Source organism: Drosophila innubila, assembly GCF_004354385.1.
Source record: "Drosophila innubila isolate TH190305 chromosome 3R unlocalized genomic scaffold, UK_Dinn_1.0 2_E_3R, whole genome shotgun sequence".
Lineage (NCBI taxonomy): Eukaryota > Metazoa > Arthropoda > Insecta > Diptera > Drosophilidae > Drosophila > Drosophila innubila.
The window spans coordinates 5155091-5181438 of NW_022995380.1; the positions used below are offsets into that span (position 1 = coordinate 5155091).

The 26348-nt window shown below is 38.0% G+C and overlaps 3 protein-coding genes across 3 annotated transcripts in view; all 3 read right to left on the minus strand.

Moving 5' to 3' along the window:
* Positions 1-8997, minus strand: part of LOC117793028 (disintegrin and metalloproteinase domain-containing protein 12) — a 35057-nt gene extending 26060 nt beyond the window's left edge. The window contains exon 1 of the mRNA XM_034633398.1: positions 8067-8997. Coding sequence (XP_034489289.1) covers positions 8067-8208 — 142 coding nt within the window. The 5' untranslated portion in view covers positions 8209-8997. The remainder of the gene's footprint in view (positions 1-8066) is intronic.
* A 1573-nt stretch (positions 8998-10570) lies between these two features.
* On the minus strand, positions 10571-19156 carry LOC117792335 (zinc metalloproteinase-disintegrin-like MTP8). The gene is made up of 7 exons (XM_034632413.1): positions 19126-19156; positions 15201-15316; positions 14428-14628; positions 14205-14356; positions 13303-13645; positions 11495-12839; positions 10571-11427 (listed from the first exon to the last, which is right to left on the minus strand). The coding sequence occupies exons 1-7, from the start codon at positions 19154-19156 to the stop codon at positions 10817-10819; spliced, it is 2799 nt and encodes a 932-aa protein (XP_034488304.1). The 3' UTR covers positions 10571-10816.
* Positions 19157-19697: 541 nt separating this feature from the next.
* On the minus strand, positions 19698-26236 carry LOC117792336 (zinc metalloproteinase-disintegrin-like MTP8). Its single transcript, XM_034632414.1, has 7 exons — positions 26095-26236; positions 24022-24137; positions 23523-23723; positions 23302-23453; positions 22417-22759; positions 20367-21708; positions 19698-20299 (listed from the first exon to the last, which is right to left on the minus strand). The coding sequence occupies exons 1-7, from the start codon at positions 26234-26236 to the stop codon at positions 19728-19730; spliced, it is 2868 nt and encodes a 955-aa protein (XP_034488305.1). The 3' UTR covers positions 19698-19727.
* Positions 26237-26348: the final 112 nt, after the last annotated feature.

Here is a 26348-nt window from a genome sequence, read left to right on the forward strand (position 1 = left end):
CATGTATCCATGAGATACTTCACGCGTTGTTCTAGTGTGTAATTAAAATGATTATCTTTTAAGGTAATTTATCATATTAAGCTTATTTACAGTTTACGTTGACAGGAAGTTTGCCCCAAATAAGTAGATATTCATGTATGTATGCTTGATACTTGTATGTATCTATATCCGAGTATTTGTGTTCCCTTTAGACTATCTCCAAACTTTCATTGCGCTCAGCGGAAGTTAACAGAACTTTCCCTCTTAAGCTAACTTACTTGCCTTACAGAAGCCTAACACTCATTGCAATAGGATTGATTAATCATATGTCAATCAATTTTAATTTAAGTTGAGTGGTGTGGATTGTGTGGATTTCTTACACAATCAGCTGTCGCAACTGAGAACGAGAGTGTCTGATAACTTTCTCTGGAAATATTGGTCAATTTAAATCAGATTTTACATTGCCTTACCCTCGTTGCAAATATTTTGCAAATTTGTTGACAATTTGAAGCGACAATCAGGCGATTATTTGTATGTCGTGCAAGCGACAAGTAAACAAACCGTTAACAAATAATAAATATACTTTAACAAACAAGAATTGAAATTTTCTGAGCGGTGAAATGGTGATATAAACAGAACAGATCGCAGATAAATAGATATGAAGCAATCAAGAGAGAGAGAGAGAGACAGGAGTTCGATTGTGTCGTTTGTTTATTTTCCTCATTGGGTTTCGATGGCTTCTTATCAGCACCCGTAATTGCGTATTCCGTATTGCCAATATGAGAGCAAATGCAATTAGCAAAATTGGGGCAACTTGACAGGCAGGCAGTCAGGCAAACTGGAGCGGATCAATCGAATGTTGCAACAGCAAATGACGTGGAAATTGACATTCCACATAATTAAAATGCCAATTCATTTGTATAATCGTATACGTAACTTGTAAATTGTTCTAATGACATGTGCATATCATTAAATCGTGTGTAACCATTAAAAAACAACAACAACGATAGATCGCAATGCGTTGCACACCTGCTGACTCACAATTGGCTTTAATTTTCTTTAGAAAGCCCAGCTGACTCAGTGGCCCACCGCCCTTCTCACCTCCACCTCAATTTACTGTACTACGACCTTAGTTAGTAGATATGTTTGTATCTATATACTTTGACTACGTTTGCCAGGTTTATATCCATTGTTGCTCGACACACACAGTCGAATGGGATAATGACTCTACCTACAACGTCGTATGTATGTATATGTGCATATGCATACGTGTGTGATTGTTTAGGCCATTATTAGTCGTTAAAAGTTACGTTGTTGTTTCCTAAGCCGATGATTCACCTTTAAAGTAGCTAATGCAACTAAGTTCAGTAAAACTTATTTGCTAATCTTGAGTAATTGAAAGTTACTTAATACCCTGTAAAATAGTTCAAGTGGGGTATAGCAAACTTCGTCTTAAATATACATTATCATCTTTAGTAAATCATTATCAGCCATGCTCAAGTTACCCGGTTATCAAATAAAAACGCGTCTTAGTTTACATTTTAAATGATTTAAAACTACAATGCAAATAACAAAAAAAATTAAATTAACTCAACAATCTTCAACATTTATTTGATGTTCTTAAATATTTAATTAGCTTAAGTTTTAAGTTTATGGTTAAAACATTTTTTTTTAAGTATTACCTTGATTAAAGATATATGTATAGCTTATTTACTTAAAAAGAAGTCGCGAACCTTTTTTTGTTAAGCGGCAGTGTAAAATAAAAACAATTTATATCGTGTTCCATTTTACATAACCGAATACTAATATTCGCTAATGAGTGTATTTGTTTCATATGCTTAAGAAAGAAACGTGCCAATTTAAGAGTCGAGTGCGAAATGCGCTTAGGTAACACATACATGACCTTATTGGGTGGGAGTGATAGGAAAATGGAACCACTCGGAAAAGCGTTTAAAGTTATCAAACAGATAATCTAAATACCGAATAGCTGCACTCAAGCGTTTATTCTTAATGGACAAGAGATGAAGGGGAAAAAAGAAGAAATAAATGAAAAATTTATTAACTCTCCCTTTCCCATTTCTCCCTCCAATCTCTAAGCGGGGCTGTAAGCAATTCAAGTTCCCTTTATTGTTTTTGTTTTTTATATGTTTATCAATTAACGCGCCCGAACAATGGCAACGCACTCAAGACGCCAGCGTTGCCTCTGCTCTAATCTTGCCCCAGCCGGCAACTGGGCGCAACTTGGTCCGTCTGTCAGTGTGTCCGGGCTACTTTATGGTTCGTTGGCCCACTGTGTAAGTAGCGCACAGCAGAGCAGAGCATCCGCTTATCGGAGTAGCTCGTTGTGTGCCTCAGATAAACTGAGAGAACTTCTTGGGGAACTTTGACGAAGCTCTATCTGGGAGACGGTGAGTGCAGCTGTTGGGTCAACAAGCTTTATGCTGCAAAAAGATGCAACAGAGAGAGAGAGAGAGAGAGAGAGAGAGAGAGAGAGAGAGAGAGAGAGAGAGTGAAAGAGCCAATTGACTTGAAAATAGTTCATATAATAATAGAATAAACACCCTAGAATGCAAATGTTTGGTTGAAGATTTACTTTTCACTTTTTAGTTGGTAAATAGAATTCTAGTACAGATTTCAGATACTTCAGGCAACTTCTGTTTGCCATGTTTAAGAATGAAGGCCAAAGTGTAAAGTAACTTCCAAAAAGAGAGAGAGACGGGAAAAGGGATAGTGTGTCATCATATAAAATAATACATTTTAGAGGCTTCGTGTTAATTTGATTGACACTTGGCGCTTTGGTTTTATTTTTATGCAGTGTGTGAGTTAAAATGTATCTTTTTCTTTTAGCAAGTTGTTGGTTGACGGTCATTGGTTATATGAGCCATTAGAAACTTGGTTTACTGTTGCAACATACAGGTCAAAATTCGAAAGAGATAAAAATAGGAATAAAGAATATCTATATAATTAAATCAGTTGAAAGTAAGCGTATACAATGGCCAAGCAGTTTTTCGTAATTGCCAACAATAAAAAATTGAGATGTTTTGAATTATTTCAAATACTTAAAAATTAACGAAACGTAAACAGAAAATTTGTCGAGGATTGCAGTTCAGTGACCCTCGAAGCGTGATGGCAACGTCATTCGGTGGATCGTTGGATGTCGCAACAGACGTCGTAGCTGTTGCTGTTGTGGTTGTTGTTTAGTTTTCAAAATAAGCACACACCTACGCACATACACACACACACACAAAAATAAGCACACACCCAGAAAGAGAAACGAAACTGATTGCATGAGTGATTCTCAGTCAATTTCTTTCCCTCTCATTATATTTTCTCTCTTTTCATTTGATTTTTCCGGCTTCTCTTTGATATGAAATTGCAAATTCTCAAATGATTCATTCATATTCACATTTGTGCCGGAAGAGTTGTGCATTTGCTTGTTCAGCCTAGCGTGTTGTCACATTTCCGTTGCGAATATTCAAACCATTCACATAACACTCGAAACCTATTCATTGTCTAGCATCATTGCCCATGCCGGTCAGCTGAATGCTATTCGAATGCATAATTTAGGCAGCCAGACAAATGTCAGACTATTTAATACACCCTATAGCCATGAAATATCAAAAAGGGTATACTGAAATAGTATAAACAACTCATAATATTATGTAGTCTTTGTCTACAGATATTGTATCCAAATATTGCATCGTGAACAAATTAAAAAATGTATCAATTATATATTGAGTATTTTTGAGTCGCATATACCCTTTGAGAGTGTTCTTCTTTGTTTGTTTTGTTTATGTTTTTGATTAATCATCGTGTACACCTCCATTTCCAATTTCTCAATCAAGACGCTGCATTCTTAATGGGAGTCTTTGTTTCCCGGTTGATTTTTGTTTAGATTACCTCCCTGGTTCTATGTCTCTGTCCCTGGCTATGAGTCTGTCTAAAGGAAACAACAATTCTCATGATTCTACCATAAACAATGCGTTCAAGTGCTTTGATTTGGATTGAAAAACAGAACGAAATTCCTGTACCGGTTTATATTTATCGATAGAATGGCTGCAACTTTTCCCTGCTTATTGTTTTGATTACATTTCTCCAATAGGCATTGGAAAAGCTACTCAGAGCTCTAAGCTTGCACTTCCTGGCTGTTCCCTTGCATGGTTATACCAATGGGGCGACTGGTGACTAATCCACATGGTCTTGCCTCTCATGAAAGTTTGCCATTGTCTGGATCTATAGTTGTATAGTTGTAGCTATGGCTGTGGTTGTATCTGTATCTCAATATCCACCCTGCCAGCCTTCAAATAGAGTCATAAATAACTTGAGCCGCCCCCGATAAGTATGTAGCACTCTCCCTAAAAACTGACTTACAATTCGTTTATATTCTGCTGCACTTTTTTCTTCTTTGAATGTGTCACGCATTTAAAGGCACATTCATTTAGGTGTAATCCCGGCACTTCAAATCAACCCTGCAACCTTGCAACCCCTGGTAATTATTGAACCACATTTTGAAGCATGCGGCAAACACGTGCCGCAGTCAAAAGTCCGAAACCTGCAGCACGCCTGCCATAAAAGCAACAATTATAAATATAATTGCAAAAACAATAAAATGTCATAATAGGAAACTCAATTTTATTGATTTCCATCTAAATTATTCAATTTGTATAGCCAAATGTGCGAAAAATTTTACAGTGAAACAACAATGACACCTACACAAAATACATGATACATACTTGCAACCCAACAGTTCATTTCGTGCCAGAAGAGTTTTTATATCGAACAAAAGAAGGGATACACGCCGCACACTGTTGGTTGTGGAGACACATGTCTTGGTCTGGCATGTTTACTCATGTGGCAAGCTTTAACGTTAATACAATTCCGCTAAAAGGCCAGACAAGAAGTTCATTAATATGCGTCATTGTTGAGGTCTGATCGGGACGGGTTTGGGGTCTTTTCTGTGTCTCCTCTTCTTGGTCGTGGGAGCCAACAACCTGGTTGCATTTACTAACACGTTGACTGCCACATCAAGCGCAATTTGTACGTACTCTAGAACATCTATGGCTATCTGTGGTCAGCTAGTAGTTCAAGTGGTCATCGTCATCATCATCATCGTTGTCGTTGCTTAATTGAAAATCAACTCAATTTACGGCAACAACATCAGCAACATTTACGCAGCGGCTCTTAAGTATGCCAAGCTTCAAGCTCGACTTGATTGAGTCAGGTCAAAAGAATTTAAATGGAATCGGGACTTGTCGAGTTTCGTCTCAAACTGAGGCTGAAGCAGCTCCTCTCCAACGCTCAAACGGAAGCCTGAGCATGCATATTTCAACGCTTTCATCTGCCCTCTTCTTTCCCTGCGCCCTGTTGCAAGTTGAGTGCCTGACATTTGCATAAATTGCGTCTTCCAAGTGAATTTCGGGCTTGTGGTCATTATGTATTTGAGCATTTAAACGTGCCTGACTGAATCTGACTATTACACAGCGAATTGTCAATTGAGAATGAATGAGACGTTGTCTTGTCAAGCAATTAGACAGACAGTAACTAATTAGAACTCTAAAGAAACTCAAAAACTTGATGGGCAATGTAGATAGTTCTAAAGATAATCTCAGGAAATGAGCAATTTTAGTTTATGGAAACCAGTGTTCATAACAATTATAATTTCAAAATAAATATTATTAGTTGATATTTGTTATAAAATAAGTTTGTATTCTTTTGTTTTGAAAAATAATAGTAAAATTTTAATGTATATCCAAGAATAATATACAAGTAACGATTTTAATTCTTGTTTTTCTGATTCATGCCATTTTATTTTTATTTTAAGCATCAACAATAAATATAATTTAATTTATTAAAGTAATCAAAAATTATTTAAATTTTCAATTTTTTTAAATTCAAAAAAGTATTCTATTTTGATTTTTTATTAGTTAATATTATAAAAATTCAAAATTAGAGTTTTTTTATTTTTATAATAAATATGGAAAATCTGATTTATTTAATGATTTAGAAATAAAAAATGAATTTTTAATATAATCTCTAATATTTATTATAACAATAAAAAATAGAATTTAATATAATTTTAATAGAATACAAATTTTAGATAGCTTACACTCATAAATCTCATTTGGCGATTTCGGATAACAAAGTTCAGCTCCTACAATACGCTTTAGGCCAGCAATTGGTGGCACTGTTAATAATATTACTATGCCTTGCTTCTATTTACTTATGTGTAATTATCATTACTTCACTGACGAGATGATTGTGTCATTGTTGCTGTCTCTGCCTGCTTGCTGTATTTTATTGTGCAAAAAATATATATAAATAATAAAAAAATACAATGACAGCAACTTGGCCCACAACGAGTTACCAAAAACAGTTGGCCAGCATGAATATCCAAAGCGGTTGCTGGCGTTTAAGGCGATGACCTTTTGTGGCTACCTTAAAAATGGGTGTTGCATGCATAAAAAGTGGTAGAATTGCCATAAACAAAATAAAAGAGGCAAGAATAAAGTTGTGTTAATAATTTAAAACAATTGGGCGCGTTGTGTGGAATGCTATTGAACGATCTTGAAATAAAAGAAAGCTTAAACATTTATTTTAAGTGGCACGCAATTCCACCAGATTGTATCTTAATGCAACTTGTTTTTAAAATCGATTTTTTGTATGCTCAAAACACTTGCAAAATTAACAAAAAGTCAGTTGGCTAAATACGTGAGTGAAGGTACGCAATACAAGATTTGCATGTGAAAATCACGCCAGTTGAAAAATGAAAATGAAAGCAAAATCAAAAACAAACACATTAGCGCCTTCGTATCAGAAATACTACGTGAGATTTTGATAAAACTGACGCCTAGATAAAGTCAATTGAAAGCGCTAAACGGCATTACACCAATACATGATACAAAATACAAAAAACTACTTTGCTGATAGCCATAGTGTCAAGTCGAGGACAAGTTCACGAGAACCCAAGCTGGACTGGGACTTCAACAGAGGCTAACAGTGAACTTAAGGCACGTGCATTGGCAATGATCAGAGGGAAATCTTGCAGGTTAGCCAGTTCCGTTGTTGTCGAGAGTGCTGCACAGCGGGATACCCTATATATCAGTTCAATATAATAATAATAGGAGCTGATGGATTTTTCAATAAATGAGGCAAGGACATCGGATAATTGACAAGTGATACTTCCGAGCGCATCTTTATATTACTATTTTATGACAATTATTTTCAAAAGCTTTATAGCATCACAGCTTCTGAAGATTTGTTGAAATAACTCCATTTATTATTGTTTGTAATAGTTAACAGTATAAAATCTATTTATTATTGTTTGTAATAGTTAACAGTATAAAATCCATTTCTTATTTATCCTAATGTACTTTATTGGATTTTTAAGTTTGCGCCAGTCAAATGGGATTTAAAAAGGTTTCTATACTCGTTAACCTTTTTAATGATTAAGAAATTAAGACAAAGAAGATGATAAAGAAAACGATCAACAAATATATGTAAGCTGGTTTTACAGCTCAAGGTTGTTTAACTTAAGAAGAGTTGTTCGACACTGGTTGAATATCAATTGAAGGACGAATGCCTGCATATCATTAAAATTTAAATGCTTATTATGAATTATTTTTTTTAATTGAATATATTTGATTACAATTTAAGGCACTAGTCACGCAATTTTTTTAAATCTAATAAACAATCTTATCAATGCGGACAATTTCTATGATAAAAAATTAAATTTAGTTATATTTTGTCTTTAGTTAAAATATATTTTAATTTATTTAAAAAATTATAAGTGTTTAATCTAAAAACTTCCTCTGTTAGGTAAAACTTGAAAGTTTCTTCTTAGCTTTTGCAGCTCAACCAGTTGGCCCCACTGTGCAAAAGCTTTCTGAACTTGATTGGCAACTTGTTTTTCTTTGTGCAAAACTGAATTTTGATTAGTTCTTGCTACACATTTGGCATGCCACAGAGCACAAGCTCAGAGATAATCAACTTTCAATGGAAATGTATGTATGTATAGATGTGTGTCTGCATACTTACACATGTACATTTATACGAGTATAAACTTAAAGATAGAAAAGTTGCGTACTCACCTTTTGACTCCAAGTTGTCAGCTGTGACGAGTGCGATGTGTTGTTGCAAGCATATGTTGAGCAACAAAAGCAACGCTGTCGGCAGCACCAGCAGCCGTTGCAACTGTAAATGTAAATGGGAAAGCGACCGAGGCATTTTCATGTTGTCAGCTAGCGTCTGAATCTTAAGAATTCAGAGCAATTGCAATAATGTTGTTGTGCGTCTGTTAGCGTATCTTTTTTTTGTATTTGTAGAGTGGCAGTAATAGTAAAATTTCTTGTTTTGTTGTTGTTGTTGTCGACTGCAGCAGGCAAATGTGGTGACATCACACTTCCACTTCCCGTGTCAGTGACTTTGATGGGGATGCAGCAGCGAAGACAGCGATGAGAACTGAGCAATAAATCCCCAGGCAAACATCGTTTATTTGCAGCATTTAACTTGAAGTTGCCCACCAATTGGATATGAATTAAAAACAGGATACACGTTGCAGCAATTCATACAGCATTAACATTTATAAACAGAATATCAAAACGAATAACGGCAAGCACTTGTGCATACGTTGCCACTCCCCGGCGCGTTTAAGTGTAAACAAAAGCTGATAACTTTATTTGCATTTACAAATTTACAAATGATTTGTGCGTTAGTATTGGTTTATCTTCGTTCTTGATTTGCCAGCGCTGTTAATGTATTTTTTCGACAAGCTCTTCTCTATGGGAATTTACTCTACTTGGAATTTGATGGGACTGTCGGAAGCCGCAGGCATATAAACTAACAATATTAAATTAGCGAATTTAGCACATTTGGAATTTGTTGATATTAATTCAATTTATTCAATGCCTTTCGTTGTTTTGCAAATAGACACGCGCACTCACACACTTATCCATGCATCTGACACAACAATTAGACGGAAAACAGCCGCGCAGCGCACCTCAGTAGACGAAATTTGAAGCGAAACTGGCTAAATGCGTTAAAAAAAAGAGAGAAAGACAGGAAATTTACAGTACTAGAGCTGTCGAAAGAATATCGATATATCGATAACTCTAAAAGTCGATAAGCATAACAACAATCAGCTGGATATTAAAAGAGCTCTGTTAAGTCGTTCACGGTTGAACTCAATTAGTAATGTTGTTGACAGCAATTAGCTTTTTGTCACGAGCGCGGGCATTTGAATTTTAGTTTACTTTAATCAATGTGGACGGCAGTCCAAGATGACGAACGCAGCAATTGCAATATTTATTTAAAATGGAAACCGGATTAATGAGCTTAAAAAAATTTAACCTAAAAAATGATTTAGACGATAAAAAACCAAAACGGGTGAAAGCTTTATTTTTACTAGCTAATCTAGGAACTGAAACTATTTCACGTATTTAAAAATTGTTTTGTTTTATTAAGGGTATACAATAATAAATAAAAATTTACAAATATTATTAAAGCTAGGTAGTAAAATCCTTGCATATAGTACTCAATTGCTCCAGCTTCACCTCCATGTAGACCATTTCCATTCGAAACTGCACGCGCTGTCGGATGCTTGTGCCCACTTCGCCAATCCCTGGTACTTGGCAGCCTTTTAAAGTCAGCTGTTCGTTCTGAGCTGTGTTTGGCATAATTTTGTTTAAAAACTTTGCGAATGTTTAAATATTAGCCATTTGCAAAATACTATCAATTAGACTCATAATTAATTTGCAGAATATAGATCAAGGAATGTATAATATTGGTCAGAGTGCTTTAATTTGATATGCTAGGCACATGTTTTATGTAAAACCTAACCTCAACAAACTTGTGTTTCGTGAAGTAGATCTAGCAAGATTACTTTGGATTACAAAAACGTGGTAGTGTGTATATTATGTATATTTTTAAATAGAGGTAACAACTTTTGCGCATATTCGCGCAATTTCGAAGTATTGTAATGTCCATGTGTATTTTTAGTTCGAAACTAATATCGATGTTTTTATGTTCTGTGGAGTATTTCTTTTATACAGAAAAAGATATAGAAAAAGTTGAGCTAAAAAATTAATAACATAAACATCTAGAATAATATGTTATTCATAATTTTTGCCGGTTTTTGCCCTTTTTGTTAAAAATACACATGCTGCAAATGTGCAATTATACAAAAAAAAAACTGTTTTTCCAGTATGATAGGCAAAGAGGTGAGGGCATGGTCAAACTAAAAAAACGAAGACGAAACCAATAAATACGAATAAAGCAAGGCTTAACATTATTTGAACATTAGCAGGCTGCTAACAGCGACTTAACAGCGGCCTTATTGATTTCAGATACTTACATATGCCTTTAAGCAAATAACCTATAAAGTTTTTACTTTATACAACGAAAATGTGCATGGACCCGAAAAAAAGAACGGTTCTTTTTTTATGTGCTTGCTTAGTACTTATTATAAGCAAACAAATTATTCTCATACACAAATGTTAGTTAATAATTATTAAGCAACAGATGCAACACCAATTACATGAGAAATAATATTTTAAAAAAATATCTATTTATTTCAATTATAATAATTAGATTCGGTTAAGTTGAATGATAAAAGAAAGGTGGAAGAGAAGGAAGAACAGGAGAAATGGGATATGGACTACGTCAAAGGGGATGAAGAGACATAAGAAGAGGAAGGTGAAGAGAAAGAGAGAGAAAGAATAAAGAGAAGAGGTGGAGAAGAGGAGACGATGGATGCGAAGGAAGAAGTACAGAAGGAAGATGAACACTTGTTTCTTGCATTCAAATATTTCCTTGGAAGTGTTGTGTGTTAGTGTTATTGTTGTTATTTTTTGGCAAACCTTGCGGGGTTTCTCTGTATGTGTTGGGCGCCATCGGTGAGCGCCAAAGTATTTGTTGTTGCATGCAGACGTGGCGCCGTGATGTCCAGCTTGCGTCGCAGTGTATTATTGTTACTGTTACTGTTGTTATTGTTAATAATGTTGCAACTGATGTTTTTGTGTGGAGGAACAGGTGGGGCTGTTCTTAGCTGGTGAGTGGGCAGCTTGCGTCGCCAGGGTGACTCCAATTGATCGACCTCAGAGTTGCTCCGACTCTTGGACATGGCAGGCGGAAGCACTATAGCATGGGAGCCGGCTTGCCTGGACTTGAGTCGGGGCAATGTGGAGTGTGTGTTAGTAATTGTGTTAGTTGGTGAGTTAAGTTGTTGTGCGTGCATTGGAATTGGAGGTGGTGGTGCAGAAGTTAAACAAGTGGTGGTGCTGTGATCACTGCTGTTGCTGCTACTGGAAGTCGACACATACATATTCTCAGCGAGCTTTTCACCGGAGAAGAACTTGTTGCGGATCATAAAGTGATAGACAACCCAGAAAAATAACAGAAGCGACACCACCAGGAACAATAGAATGCAAGTAAGTCGCTCGAAGCTCAGCTTGCCTGCAAGTAGATCAACACAATTGTCAAAAAGGAATAAGATCATTGGGATGAGAGTTGAGATACTCACTGCTTGGATTTGTTGCTGGACCGCTGTCAACGGAGCCGCCGTATCCGGGCATGTAGCACGATTCACCACCGAATCCGACATCGCAGTGGCAGTGTCCTCGACTATTGCAGACGCCGTTATTATTGCAGTTATCGGGACAGGCCGGGGCATGCACACGGTCCAGGGGCATGCACTTCTGATTGACGCACATGCTCCGCTCACCGCACTTGGCCCCATTCGGGGTCATACCAGGATCAATTGTTTCCAGTCCGAGATCTACAAGCACCGTGCGACAGGTGAAAATCTTACGATCGTGATTGACAAAGTGCTCTGACTCAGCTGCCGGTTCTATGCCGAACTCTAGGCGTTTGTTAAGATGTGTACACTGAAGCATGCCGCAATGGACGTGTTCTGGTGTGCACTTCACAAAGGTCTTGTTGTGGAGATTGTAGCCACAGTTGCCCTCGTCGGTACCTTCTACATTCGTCTTGTAGCAATGCACGGAATTGTCACCCGTCGAACCCCACAGAATCCGACATTGACTAGCATGCGAGCGACAGGTGCCATGGAAACAAAAAGCCTGATTGTTGTCGCAGGGTTCCGTGTCACGGCGAAACACATCCGCCGGACAGTACTCCGACTCGCCGGTGCAGTACTCCGGCAGATCGCATTCATTCTCTGTCGGACGACAGGCGCTTCCTGCCAGTTTGGGTCGACATGTGTCCAGATCACAGCACTCGCCGGTGGCACAGGAGGCGTTGCTGTGCAACATGCAGGTGTGGGCATTGCAACAGCTGTTCTCGCAGTGGGCGGGCAATCCGCAGTCGCATTGCTCGCCGGGTTCCACGAACCCATTGCCACACTGTGGCGAGTCAAAAAGACGCGTTGGTTTGTTCCTCAGGCAATAGTTCATACCACGCGAGAAGGCAATCGTCAGCTGATCGATGCTGCAGCTGCTCCAATGCACAGGAACAAAAGCCGTACTGGTAGCAGACATCACACATTTCTCATCCGGACAGTGGCAATCGCTTGAGTCGTGATCCATGCCAAAGTTGTGGCCAATCTCATGAGCCATCGTGGCGGCCACCACTGCCAGCACCTCACTGTGATGCATGATCACGCCACCCGAGCTCGCGGAGGTGCAAATGGTTCCTTTCAGAGCCTTGCCCACATCTTGGGCCGAGAATACCTGTTTGGTTAAAAGCTGTGCGTTGTCGTTGGCATGCTCCAGGACGAGCTTTGTGCTTCGATAGTTAAGAAAGTTGCGGAGCGTGACAGTTGAATTGTCGGAGATCCCAATCTCGTTCGATTCGTTCCATATGACAACGCCCACCAGCGCCACAAAAATATTTAAGGGCATATATACCTGGATATTATAAAATATTAGATTAGAAAATTAGCAAATGGACAACAGTAGCGTTTTATGATACTCCTAAAAATAGAGGTTATATGAAATATGTCTGTCTAACTATCTCTCCGTTTGTATTCACAACCAGATCTCAGAGACTAAAAAGCTGCATAAAAATTGGAAAATTCATTTTTTTCCCATCCTTGTGCTCTTTTTTTATACTCTCCCCATATCGCTTTTTCGAAAACTTTAACCTGTCATAAGATTTGCAAATGTTATCCGATTTCCTGGCGAAAAATCATTTTTATCATTATTTGGCGTCTCCTTTAATACTGCTTTAAAAATGTATTCATTTGAAAACTTTAATTTATTTACCATTACTGTCCACTTTTTTCATACTCTCCCCTTCACTCTTTTTCAAAAGTTTAATTAAAGCGCATCTTTTTGTGCATTCTTTCGAGCTAGCTTTGAAGCTACTTACGGCATTCACAATATTGACTAGATCCATGCAATACGTATGCACTCGCCTTGCATTCGCCCCGAAATGGTTGTACAACTTCTTGTCCACCACAATGACCAGTTCCACGTAGCTGGAGTACTTGTTGGCATTGTACGGTCCTCGTATCAGTTGACTTTCATCCGCATGCCTTCGCTTGCGTCTCAACATCCGATGGAATTCTCCACCATCCAAACGTTGGGGCAAAGAAGGTTCTTCTTCCTGCTCCATCTCGTGCTGCCAGCCTTCATCATCTTGCTGTGGATTGTGGTTATCCTCGCTGCTGTCGTAGCCACAGGTAGCATTCTGTTGCAACATGTCGGCGTGCCTGCAAAATTCAAAACGTAACGTAATTTGATATTTCCGTTGCCGAGAACTAATAACGGAGATGCCAGTCGTCATATAAACGTCCAATCAAGTGGAATGGGAAAGTGGGCAGGGCCATGAAGCAAATATTTATAGACAACAAGTAAGGCAAACATTATTGAGGTAGGTAACTCCTGACAGGAAAAGGAAATTGTTTGAATATAATATTGTTAGGAGATGACCACTTGGGGTTTTAATGTGAGAAAAGTTGGCTAATAGATAGGGAGAAACCCTGTAAGCAGACATACTATACATTTGATGATAAACTGATAATAAACCATGTTTTTTAAATATCGTTGGTAAGTATAAGTAAATTAATGTTAGACAATTAACAAGGACTGATAGTTAACAATAGACTGTTAGCCAACTTACAGTACATAAATATGTTAACAGAAAGTCGAGCCCAACAGATGATGTTGGATTGAAACTAGATAAATTATTTGAACTTGAAATCTTACATTTAAATGTAATTTGAATTTATATAAGAAAAATATTAGCTGGCCACCTCTGTCGTAACTCACCTGAGCAGATAATGGTCATCCTGCAGTCTTCCGTTGCCATCGATGTGCGGGTGAATGAAGTACGTGTGCTGGCCATCGAAGACGACGCCATTGAGGCTGCCATCGCAGGTGGAAAGCGCCACACTTGAGTCCTGTATGCCACGTATATGTCCCTGGAGAGTACAACAACGTTATGTAAAGTTGCATTACACAAAAAGAGAGAGAGAGAAATTGAGAGACTTACCTGATAATGGCATAAATCAATGTCAGCCTTGGTGAAATTGCGCACGACGTAGCCGGAGGCGCCATCTTCCTGGTTGCTGGCATTCTGATAGCGCAGGAAGTGGGCGTCGGGCAGGAGGCGATCGTTGCGTTGCAATTCGATTTGGATGCGTTGTCCTTGGTGCATGTAGCTCAGTGTCAGCTGCGGAGCATGTAGACCATCCTGAAATATCAACAGATACCAAAAATGAATTCATTACAGAAATACCAAGCTTTATTTCATTCACACACGCAGTGTTAACTTGTGAAGGACACACACAAATTTTTATTGTCCCCCATAACCATGCTGTAGCACACCCAGTTGTCCCACAGAAAGGACCTCACAGTAAAAAATATATTCTGCTTACATTTTTTTAAGTGCCTTTAATGATATGTTGACTTCATATCTGGTTTTTAAATTGGCGCTTAGTTATTTACTCGTCTGAATCTACACTGATTTATGTTCTTGGTATAGGATTTATTGTACTTAGATTTTATCCTTTAGACTTTAACATAGAAGATGCTTTGAGTCTGCCGCAATTATACTAACTTTGCATCTCTATTCATGTTTCTGCTCACTTTTCTTCTCGCTTTGACTTTCTTTATACTTTTTGCTTTGCTACTCGCAGTGCTGCTTCTTATGCTCATTGTTACATATGTTAAAATTTGGAATCCCCGTGAGAGATTCCTTAACTTGACCCAGATGATGCTCAAATGAACTTAAAAGCAATTCCAATTCGTAGTACCACTACTCACCGTTGCATCCAGGGTGCTATGCAGAGCGCGCTTAGTGCGACCATGCTGCACTAGGGGGCGTATCACAGTGTGTGTTGAAAACTCATTAAGGGCAGGAAAATAGTCACCGACGTGTGCTACAATTAGAAAGGAAAAGTATGAATAGGCGAATGTTCAAATTGAAAAAAATATTTATTAAATTATTTATTAGGTTAGAAGAACTCAAAGTGCGTTTTAAATTAATTATTGTGCATCAATTTTATTATCTCTACAGCTAATGCGCATAGTAATAAACAGAAAAATTTAACAGATTTATTAAAAAATTAGCAGAACCCTGACCTCAATCCAGCCAAATTATAAAGAAAATAGAAACATTGTTAAAATTTACAGTAATTCCACACATCATCAATCATTGCAATTATTTTAATTTTATTAAAATTTACAAATCGATTACACTCTGTTTTTCCATTTATTTAATTTTTCATCAAAAATAGTTGTTATTAGTCAGATTAGTAACTTATACGTCATACAAGGTTAGGAAATACGATAAGAAACCGGAAGTTTTCCAAACCAAATTTTAAGATTACTTTTGTGGTCGCAGTTATTTAAAAGTTAATACCGTCGAACTTCTCTGATTCGAATCACCATTATTCAAAGAAAAAGTTCCACTTATGGAGACTTCAAGTTATGGAAACTCATACATTCAAATTGCTAGCTGTTAAATTTTTTTTATTGTTAGAGCTAAACCAAAACAAAACAAAAAACAAATCAGAAACTAGTAACTAAAATTCATACACTTCAAATTGCTTTTACTCTTACTTTAAAATTTCTCTTATTCTTCAAGCTATACAGAACTTAAAATTATGTGTTTTCTCCGAAAAATTCGACTTACAGAAGCACTTGCCCTTATTTTTGTTCGAGTTATGAAGAAATTCGACTTATGAAAGTTTGAGTTAAGGAAGCAGAATTGCTTGTAATTTGGGCAGTAAATGCTACTCTATAATTTTGTTCGAGTTAGAATGTGTTTGTTTTTGTCTGTTGTATTGTACACAAGCATCACAAATATGTATATATGTGAATAATTTATTCTACTTATAATATTTACATATTATGTTATCTTATTGTTGATCTGTTAAAATGAGAAAATATAAATTCATTTCAAAATAATAAATGTCAGAGACTTAAACATTTTTTTTAAAATTTTCCGAACTGAATTGGATATTATTTTTCTTTGTACTACACTCAATTTTGATTAGTTCTGGCTACACATTTAGCATTCCCCAGAGTACATAATTATCGGAGGAAATATACTTTCAATGAAAATATATGAATATATTCAAACGAATGTGTATAAAATTAGAGGTAGAAATGTATCATACTCACCTTTTGACTCCAAGTTGTCAGACGTGACGAGTGCGATGTGTTGCAAGCATATGTTGAGCAAAAGCAACGCTGTCAGAAGCCGTTGCAACTGTAAATGCAAATGGGAAAACGACCGAGACATTTTCAATTTATCAGCTAGCGCGCAGTATTAACATGCACAGAGCATTTACATTCATTAACAGAATATCAACATGAATCGCGCGTTTAATGTTACAAAAAGCTGCTATCTTTATTTGTTTTACAAATTTACAAATAATTTGTGCGCTGGTATTGGTTTGTCTTCGGAATTTATAACCTATAGAACAGCCGTTCTAGGTGCGGGCACAACAATCGACGAATAATACCCACGCAACGCACCTCACTCGTCGAAAATTTGAAAGTAACTGTCAAAGAATATCGCTGTTAACAAACAGCTGTAAATTAAAAGAGCTCTGTTAAGTCGTGAGCTGTGACTCAATTCGCAATGTTGATGACAAGAATAAGCTTTTTGTCACGTGCGCGGGCTAGTAAATAATAACACTAGACAACAAATTTAAATTTTTCTCCTCTGACACAAACCAAAACCACATTTTTTTATACATTTGTGACCCGAGATGACAAAAACAACAACAAGTGGGAAAGGTTATAGTCGAGATCCGACCATTGGATACCCGTTACTTATTTCATTATATATAAAAGTACTTTAAAGTCATTACTACCTAATAAAAACTACTGCATACGTTTAGGAGATTATATTGAAATAAAAGCTTTATTAATAACTTAAGTTATTAACTAACACTCCCGTTCTACTTGTAAGATCTTGCGCGGTTAAGTGATATTAAAGATAATTTTAATAGATAACGTTAATTTTCATAAAAGCTTTATCTTAAAAACTGTGGGTGTGGTGGATTTTCGCAATTTGAGGAGGAGGAAGGGGGCGTGTCAAAAATTTAAAACAAACTTGACCTGCGTGGGCTCTATATAAATCTGTGTGCCAAATTTGGTATCTCTATCTCTTATAGTCTCTGAGATCTATACGCTCACACGGACGAACAGACGGACATGGCTATATCGACTCGGATGTTGATGCTGATCAAGAATATATATACTTTATGGGGTCGGAGATGCCTCCTTCTCCCTGTTACATACATTCCAACGAACACAATCAGGCCTATTCCGGTGTTCAGTTCCTATTTTATCGTATTTCAAAAAATTTAAATTTTCAAGTTGAATTTGGGCTAAACAATTTAAAATTATATTTTATCACTTTAATAGACTTAAATTTACCAGCTCAAAATGAATTCAACGCACAAAATATTTCCAGATTTATATAAGAACAGGCTAAAGATTTCCACTTCCGACAAATCTTGCCGAAAGTGAAAACCGGAAACGGTCTGAATATACCCTTTTACTTGTTTTTTAAGTAACGGGTTTAAAAACTGTTCTGTAGTAGAGCTATATTTTTCATTTTTAAAGTTTAGCTTTTTTGTTTACATGACAGCTTTATTTTGAATAGCTCATCTAGTAACTAAACTTATTTCACGTATTTAAATATTTTTATACCCGTTACTTAAAAAATAAGAAAAAGCTAAAAAAGGTAAATATTTGTAAGATTATTTGAAAGAACGTTATCTGTTAATATTATGTACTATCTCACTTAACCGAAGCAAGATCGGACAAGTATAACGGAATAGTTAACGTACGTTAATAAGTAATTCAATACAAGCACCCAAAAGTATGCAGTAGTTTTTATTAGACAGTAATGTTTTGTTTTGTTTTATTATGGAAAAGAAATAATAAATAACAATTTAAAAATAATCTTAAAACTGGTAACACAAGGGGGCTTAGCATATTGCTCGCTTCGCTCGCGGTGAGGTGCGGACTGTAGCCGCACGACAGTAGGATACCCTGTACCCATGTACTAAAAGTTGATTTTAACAAAATTTTGTCAGGATGTATAATATCAGTTTAGGCGCATATTCTTTTAGTTTGGCTAAGATATCTTAAAAAACAAAAAACTTTTACATACAAAAGATTAATTTTCGACCTATGGTTCCTAAGGCACCTAAATGATATAGAGGTCCTGTCTGTTGCAGACTCAGGCAATTCGTCTCTATTAGGACGAAGACCACAAAGATTAAGGTGACGGCGCGCCATCGCCCCAGGACTGAGAGATGAAAAAGCGGGCGATTCTCGTCGCAAGGTGTCGCCTCTCTTCTTCACTGAATCGACCACTCGTAGACTGCGTTGTGATACTCCAATACTCTCCACCTGTACAGTGAGTTGTCTAATTGAGACTGCCTCATTGGGAACAGTTATGTCACCCGAGCTGCTTGGAGGTGATGTGGCCAGTCCAATTTCCCAGTTTCACCTTTATGTAGAACATTTCCATTTGAAAGTGCACGCGCTGTCGGATGTTTGTGCGCACTGGCGGTATTTAGGCTGCAATTGTTACAAGAGGGGAATTGGAGGAGCATAGACCAAGAGTGTGAGTGTGTTTGTGTGTGTTTGTACATACTAACAAATATCAGTGCAAAGAGGACGAAACCAACACCAACGAATAAAGGCTTAACATTATCATTACATGCTGCTAACAACCACTTAACAGCGGCCATATTGAATTCAGATACTCAATCTCACATACACAAGTGTTTATTACAACTACATATTAAGCAACAAAACTAACACTAATTACGTTTAAAATAATATTTATACAAATCATTTATTTAATTAAATTATAATTATCAAATTAAGTTAAGTAGAATGACAAAAAACAAGGAAATTGATATTAAAAGTGAATAATTGGAGGTGGGAGCGAAGGAGAAGCAGGAGAATTGTGATAGAGAAGATGAAAGGGGAGTGGGAGACATAAGATGAGGGGAGTGGAGTGAGAGAAAAGAGAGGAAAAGTAGGGGGAAAATGGAGATGTATGAAAAAAGAGAAGAGGTGGAGGAAAGGAGACGGTGGATGAGGAGAAAGATTTTGGAGAACGAAGAGGAACACTGAGGAGGGAGAAGAGGACGAAAAGTTAGGTGGTAAAGATGAAAAAAGCGAAGAATCGAAGAAAGAAGAAGAAAAAAATTAAGTAAAGGAGAAGAAGTAAGATTAAGGAAAATACATGCTCAATTTTTTTTTTCTTGCATGCGAATATTTCTTAGGCAGTGTTGTGTGTTAGTGTTATTGTTGCTATTTTTTGGCAAACCTCGCGGGGTTTCTCTGTATGTGTTTGGCGCCATCGGTGAGCGCCAAAGGATTTGTTGTTGCATGCAGACGTGGCGCCGTGATGTCCAGCTTGCGTCGCGTATTATTGTTACTGTTGTTATTGTTATTGTTGTGGTAACTGATGTTTCTGTGTGGTGGAACAGGGGGGGGTGTTGTTAGCTGGGTAGTGGGGACCTTGCGTCGCCAGGTAGGAACCACATGATCGACATCAGAGTTGCTCTGGCTCTTGGGCACGGCAGGCGGATGCACTACAGCAGGGGAGCCGGCTTGCCTGGACTTGAGGCGTGACATTTGGGAGTGTATGTTTGTTGCAGTTACAAAATAAGTTTGTGTGTTAAGTGGTTGTGAATGCGGCGGAATTGAAGGTGCAGACTTAGAATAAGTGGTGGCGCTGCGACTACTCATATTCTCAGCGAGCTTTCTACCGGAGAAGAACTTGTTGCGGATCATAAAGTGATAGACATTCCAGAAAAAGAACAGAAGCATCACCGCCAGGAAGAACAGAATGAACATAAATTGCTTGAAGCTCAAATTGCCTGCAAGTAGATCAACACAATTGTCAAAAAGGAATAAGATCACTGTGATAAGAGTTGAGATACTCACTGATTGGATTTGTTGCTGGACCGCTGTCAACGGAGCCGCCGTGTCCAGGCTTGTTGCACGATTCACCACCGAATCCCAGATCGCAGTGGCAATGTCCTCGACTGTTGCAGACGCCGTTATCATTGCAGTTATCGGGACAGGCCGGGGCATGCACACGGTCCAGGGGCATGCACTTCTGATTGACGCACATGCTCCGCTCACCGCACTTAGCCCCATTCGGGGTCATACCAGGATCAATTGTGTTCAGTCCGAGATCAACACGCACCGAGCTGCATTTGACAGTTGTACGGCCATCAGAGGAAGACCAACCAAAGAACTCAGAAACTTTGCCAAATTCTAGGCGTTGGTTGAAATGTGAACAGTGAAGCATGCCGCAATGGACGTGTTCGGGTGTGCACTTGACCAAGGTCTTCTTGAGGCGATTGTAGCCACAGTTACCCTGGTCGGTACCTTCTATATTCTTCTCGTAGCAATGCACGGAATTGTCACCCGTCGAACCCCACAGAATCCGACATTGACTAGCATGCGAGCGACAGGTGCCATGGAAACAATAAGCCTGATTGTTGTCGCAGGGTTCCGTGTCACGGCGAAACACATCCGCCGGACAGTACTCTGACTCGCCGGTGCAGTACTCCGGCAGATCGCATTCATTCTCCGCCGGACGACAGGCGCTTCCTGCCTGTTTGGGTCGACACGTGTCCAGGTCACAGCACTCGCCGGTGGCACAGGAGGCGTTGCTGTGCAACATGCAGGTGTGGGCATTGCAACAGCTGTTCTCGCAGTGGGCGGGCAATCCGCAGTCGCATTGCTCGCCGGGTTCCACGAACATATTGCCACATTGTGGCGAGTAATCGAGACGCGTTGGTTTGTTTCTCATGCAATAGTTCATGCCACGCGAGAAGGCAATCGTCAGCTGATCGATGCTGCAGCTGCTCCAATGCACAGGAACAAAAGCCGTGTTGAAAGCAGTCATCACACACTTTTCATCCAGACAGTGGCAATCGCTGGAATCGTGCTCCATGCCAAAGTTGTGGCCCATCTCATGAGCCATCGTGGTGGCCACCACGGCCAGTATATTACTGTGCTGCATGTTCACCCCACTCGAGCTCAGGTAGGTACAAATGGGTCCCACCGAGGCCAAGCCCACAATATTATTCGAGAACACCTCTTTGGTCAGCAGCTGTGCGTTGTCGTTGGGATGCTGCAGGACGAGCTTTGTTCTTCGATATTCGTGAAAGTTGGCCAGTGTGACACTTGAATTGCTGGAGATCTCAATTTCGTTCGATTCGTTCCATATGACCACGCCCACCAGCGCCACAAAAATGTTTAAGGGCACATATATCTGGAGAGGATCGGGAGATTAGTATAGGGAGAGCGTTTCAGAAGACTCATAAGTGCAAGATGTATTTAATACAGTGACATGTGTTCTCCTTGACAGCTGGTAATCTTAAAAATTATGTCGGGCTCTTTCGGCTCTCAGAGATAGAGATGCATAAACGAGATAGCAAACATGAAGTTTGCTTCCCAACTGTCAAAATATCTTACTCAAAGGAGGGAAACAGTGTTAAACAAGTCACCTTATTGTAAATACATCTTACATAAGTATACAGGTTAAAATAGGTGTGCCGGTCCGTCTATCCCTCCATTTGTATTAACAACTAGATTTCTGAGACTTTAAGAACTGCATCAACATCGAATAATTCATGTTTTCATCCCATTTTTTCCTCTTACCGCTCTATCAAAAGCTATCCGATTTTATTGTGAAAAGTCAGTATTATCATTATTTGGCTTTTAATTTAATTCTGCATCAAAATGTTTTCATTTAAACATTTTAATTTTTTATCAGCACTGTACCCCTTCCTTTCATACTCCCTCATTGACGCTTTCTCAAAAACTTTAAGCTGTGATAACTTTGTCAAATACTGACCAATTTTGCGGAATTTTAATTAGGGTATAATTTAATTTATAATTTGATTCTGATTAATGTCCGTTTAGTCCATTATTTCGCTTTGAAAATTGTTTCTTACCCACTAGTTTTGAAGCTACTTACGGCATTCACAATGTTGGCCAGATCCTTGCAATGCTGATGCACTCGCTTGGCATTCTCCCCGAAATGGTTGTACAACTTGTTGTCCACCACAATGACCAGTTCCACGTAGCTGGAGTACTTGTTGGCATTGTACGGTCCTCGTAGCAGTTGACTTTCATCCGCATGCCTTCGCTTGCGTCTCAACATCCGATGGAATTCTCCACCATCCAAACGTTGGGGCAAAGAAGGTTTTTCTTCCCGCTCCATCTCGTGCTGCCACCTTTCATCATCTTCCTGTGGATTGTGACTATCCTTGCTGCTGTCGTACCCACAGGTAGCATTCTGTTGCAACATATCGGCGTGCCTGCAAAATTGAAAACGTAACGTAATTTGATATTTCCGTTGCCGTTGCAGTCGTCATATAAACGTCTAATCAAGTGGAAAGGGAAAGTGGGCAGGGAAATGAAGCAAATATTTATAGACAACAAATAAGGCAAACATTATTGAGGTAGGTAACTCCTGACAGGAAAAGAAAATTGTTTGAATATAATATTGTTAGGAGATGACCACTTGGGGTTTTAATGTGAGAAAAGTTGGCTAATAGATAGGGAGAAACCCTGTAAGCAGACATACTATACATTTGATGATAAACTGATAATAAACCATGTTTTTTAAATATCGTTGGTAAGTATAAGTAAATGAATGTTAGACAATTAACAAGGACTGATAGTTAGCAATAGACTGTTAGCCAACTTACAGTACGTAAATATGTTAACAGAAAGTCGAACCCAACAGATGATGTTTGATTGAAACTAGATAAATTATTTGAACTTGAAATCTTACATTAAAATGTAACTTGAATTTATATAAGAAAAATATTAGCTGGCCACCTCTGTCGTAACTCACCTGAGCAGATAATGGTCATCCTGCAGTCTTCCGTTGCCATCGATGTGCGGGTGAATGAAGTACGTGTGCAGGCCATCGAAGACGACGCCATTGAGGCTGCCATCGCAGGTGGAAAGCGCCACACTTGAGTCCTGTTTGCCACGTATATGTCCCTGGAAATTACAACAACGTTATGTAAAGTTGCTACACCCACAAAGAGAGAGGGAAATTGAGTGACTTACCTGATAATGGCATAAATCAATGTCAGTCTTGGTGAAATTGCGCACGACGTAGCCGGAGGCGCCATCTTCCTGGTTGCTGGCATTCTGATAGCGCAGGAAGTGGGCGTCGGGCAGGAGGCGATCGTTGCGTTGCAATTCGATTTGGATGCGTTGTCCTTGGTGCATGTAGCTCAGTGTCAGCTGCGGAGCATGTAGACCATCCTGAAATATCAGCAGATACCAAAAAGAATTCATTAAAGAGATACCAAGCTTTCTTTACACACGCAGTGTTGGTTCTCTTTTCCTTGAATTTTCTTTTCATATCCCATTTCGATTAGTCGTAAAATTGACCTATTTTTCTGCTTCTAGCTTTGAGGTTGATTCTCACTTCTCGATTTGCTTATAGTTGTACTGTTACATTTGTTAGAAATTGGAAGCCTTAAGATAGATTCTTTAACTTGAACTATATTATGCTCAAATGAATTTAACAGCAATTCCAATTCGTAGTACCACTACTCACCGTTGCATCCAGAGTGCTATGCAGAGCGCGCTTAGTGCGACCATGTTGCACTAGGGGGCGTATCACAGTGTGTGTTGAAAACTCATTAAGGGCAGGAAAATAGTCACCGACGTGTGCTGCAAATAGAAAGGAAATTTATGAATATGCGAAAGTTTTTAACACACTGCTGTGTGTTACATGAGATTTAAGTGAGATTTTTGATTAAATGTTAAAAACTAATTAAACTTTTCTAAACTTTAAAAGCAAAAGGCAAGAAGAAGTTGTCAAAGTGCGCTTTAAATTGATTATTGCGAATTGATTTATTTATCTTTAGAGCTATTGCGCATACTAATAAGAAGGAAATTTCAACAGATTTATTAGCAATTAGTAAATTAGCCAAGCATTTGCATACATTATGAACCATTGCAATCATGTTAATTTAATTTAAATTGATGAAGCGTTTACACCCCTTTTTTTCATAGAAATTGTTATATTACATCAATACAAGTTAAAATAAGTCAGATTAGTCAAGAAATACGATATGCAACCAACTTTTGTGGTCGCAATTATTTCAAAGCTGATATCACTGCGGACGGCAGTTCGCGTTAGTGACGAAAGCATCACGAAGGGTGCGAAAGGCGACTAACTATATTTACAGCAAAGTTGGAAAATTTGCTGCGACTGTCCGATCAGATCGAGTTATATACCGATAACCAACCTGGGTCATGAGATACGGGGGTGTAAGTGGGAGGGGTAAAATTTAAATGATTGCAGCTAATGGGGCTGTTGGGGCCTTTTGGTAAAATGTTTTATTTTATAAAAATTCTACTTAAAAATACGCGTCGATTGATACCTCAATCACCCAAATCCCATAACTGGTTCAAAAGATAAATAAAGTTGAAAATTTTAGTGGACTAAAATTGAAAACCTCAACAGTTTCCAAACCATAAAAGCTACCGATATGTTCTATATATCATTGGAAAGGTGTGATTGAGGGCTTTTATGCTTACCTTTAAACTTTTCTAAAGCACTCAGGTAACATTTTACAGGAGAAATAAAGTTTTTTAGCTTACGTTTTGGCGATTTCTGACAAAATGGCTCTAACGATTTCTGTTAAATTTTAATATGTTGTAATACGTACAATTTTTTGGTATATGAAACATAAATTTTGGGTGAGGGGTTTGGAAGATATTATCTGTTAAGTGAATAAATACATTTTTCTATCGGTCGAAAATCACGTTTTAGTACGAAAAACTTTTTGGTTTTATGAGATATCTCAACCAAACTAATACAATATGCATTTAACTTGGTTTTATATATCCTGACAAAAGTTAGTTTAAATCAGACCACTATATCATATAGCTGACATAGAACCGATCGGGTCAAAATTAGGTTTTAGTACGAAAAAACTTTATTGTTTTATGAGAAATCTTAACCAAACTAATAGAATATGCATTTAAATTAGACTTGTATATCCTGAACAAAGTTGGTTCTAATCGAACCACTATATCATATAGCTGTCATAGGACCGATCGGGCGAAATCCGAGTATTAGTATGAAAAACTTTTTTTTTCATAGTAAGTACGGGGTCTCCGACAGTAGAGTATGCTCGGCTGTAGCAACGCGAGCAAAGCGAGCAGGGGGTGGAGCCCCCTAGTTTTTCTTTATAATTAAAGAACAAAAATTGTTTAAATATGAAATACGTTCAACAACTAAATTTATATATTTTACTATTTGCCTGCATTAATGATAAAGTTACAATGTCAAAAGCAAAAGCAATTGCAAAAATTTCTGATATCCCACAAAAAAAACCTCTACACGAGGTAAAAGTCTAGTGACGAAAGCAATTACTAGCCCCAAAATTTCTGATATCCAATTTAATGACGAACAAAATTCAGTTTAATCTAAAAATTTTAAATAAAAATATAAATTAATAAAAAAAAAAGCGAAAATTGGCATTCGGCACTGCGCAAAAAGTAATTTTTATGTACAAAGAAGCTTTCCCTTTTTGCTCACAGTGCACAATGTCAACTTTCAGTAGAAATGGATAAATGTGTGTGTATAAAAAAAGAAATAGAAAAGTTGCGTACTCACCATTTGACTCCAAGTTGTCAGCTGTGACGAGTGCGATGCGTTGTTGCAAGCATATGCTGAGCAACAAAAGCAGCGCTGTCGGCAGCACGAGCTGCCGTTGCAACTGTAAAGGTAAAAGGAAAAGCGACCGAAACAATTTCATGTTGTCAGCTAGCTTCTGAATCTTAAGAATTTAGAATAAGTGCAATAATATTGTTGTGCGTCTGTTAGCGTATCTTTATTTTGTGTCTGTGTGTGTGTTGTCGACTGCAGCA

Bases quoted from the DNA above. Each gene is read 5' to 3' on its own strand.
- LOC117792335 (XM_034632413.1), bottom strand. From the start codon at position 19,156: ATGGCCGCTGTTAAGTGGTTGTTAGCAGCAT. The intron at 14,357-14,427 runs GTAAGTCTCTCA...TGTACTCTCCAG, and splicing joins TTGATTTATGCCATTATCAG to GGACATATACGTGGCATACA. The intron at 11,428-11,494 runs GTGAGTATCTCA...ATCTACTTGCAG, and splicing joins TCCAGCAACAAATCCAAGCA to GCAAGCTGAGCTTCGAGCGA.
- LOC117792336 (XM_034632414.1), bottom strand. From the start codon at position 26,236: ATGAAATTGTTTCGGTCGCTTTTCCTTTTACCTTTACAGTTGCAACGG. The intron at 23,724-24,021 runs GTGAGTAGTGGT...CTGATATTTCAG, and splicing joins ATAGCACTCTGGATGCAACG to GATGGTCTACATGCTCCGCA. The intron at 21,709-22,416 runs GTAAGTAGCTTC...GATCCTCTCCAG, and splicing joins TGGCCAACATTGTGAATGCC to ATATATGTGCCCTTAAACAT.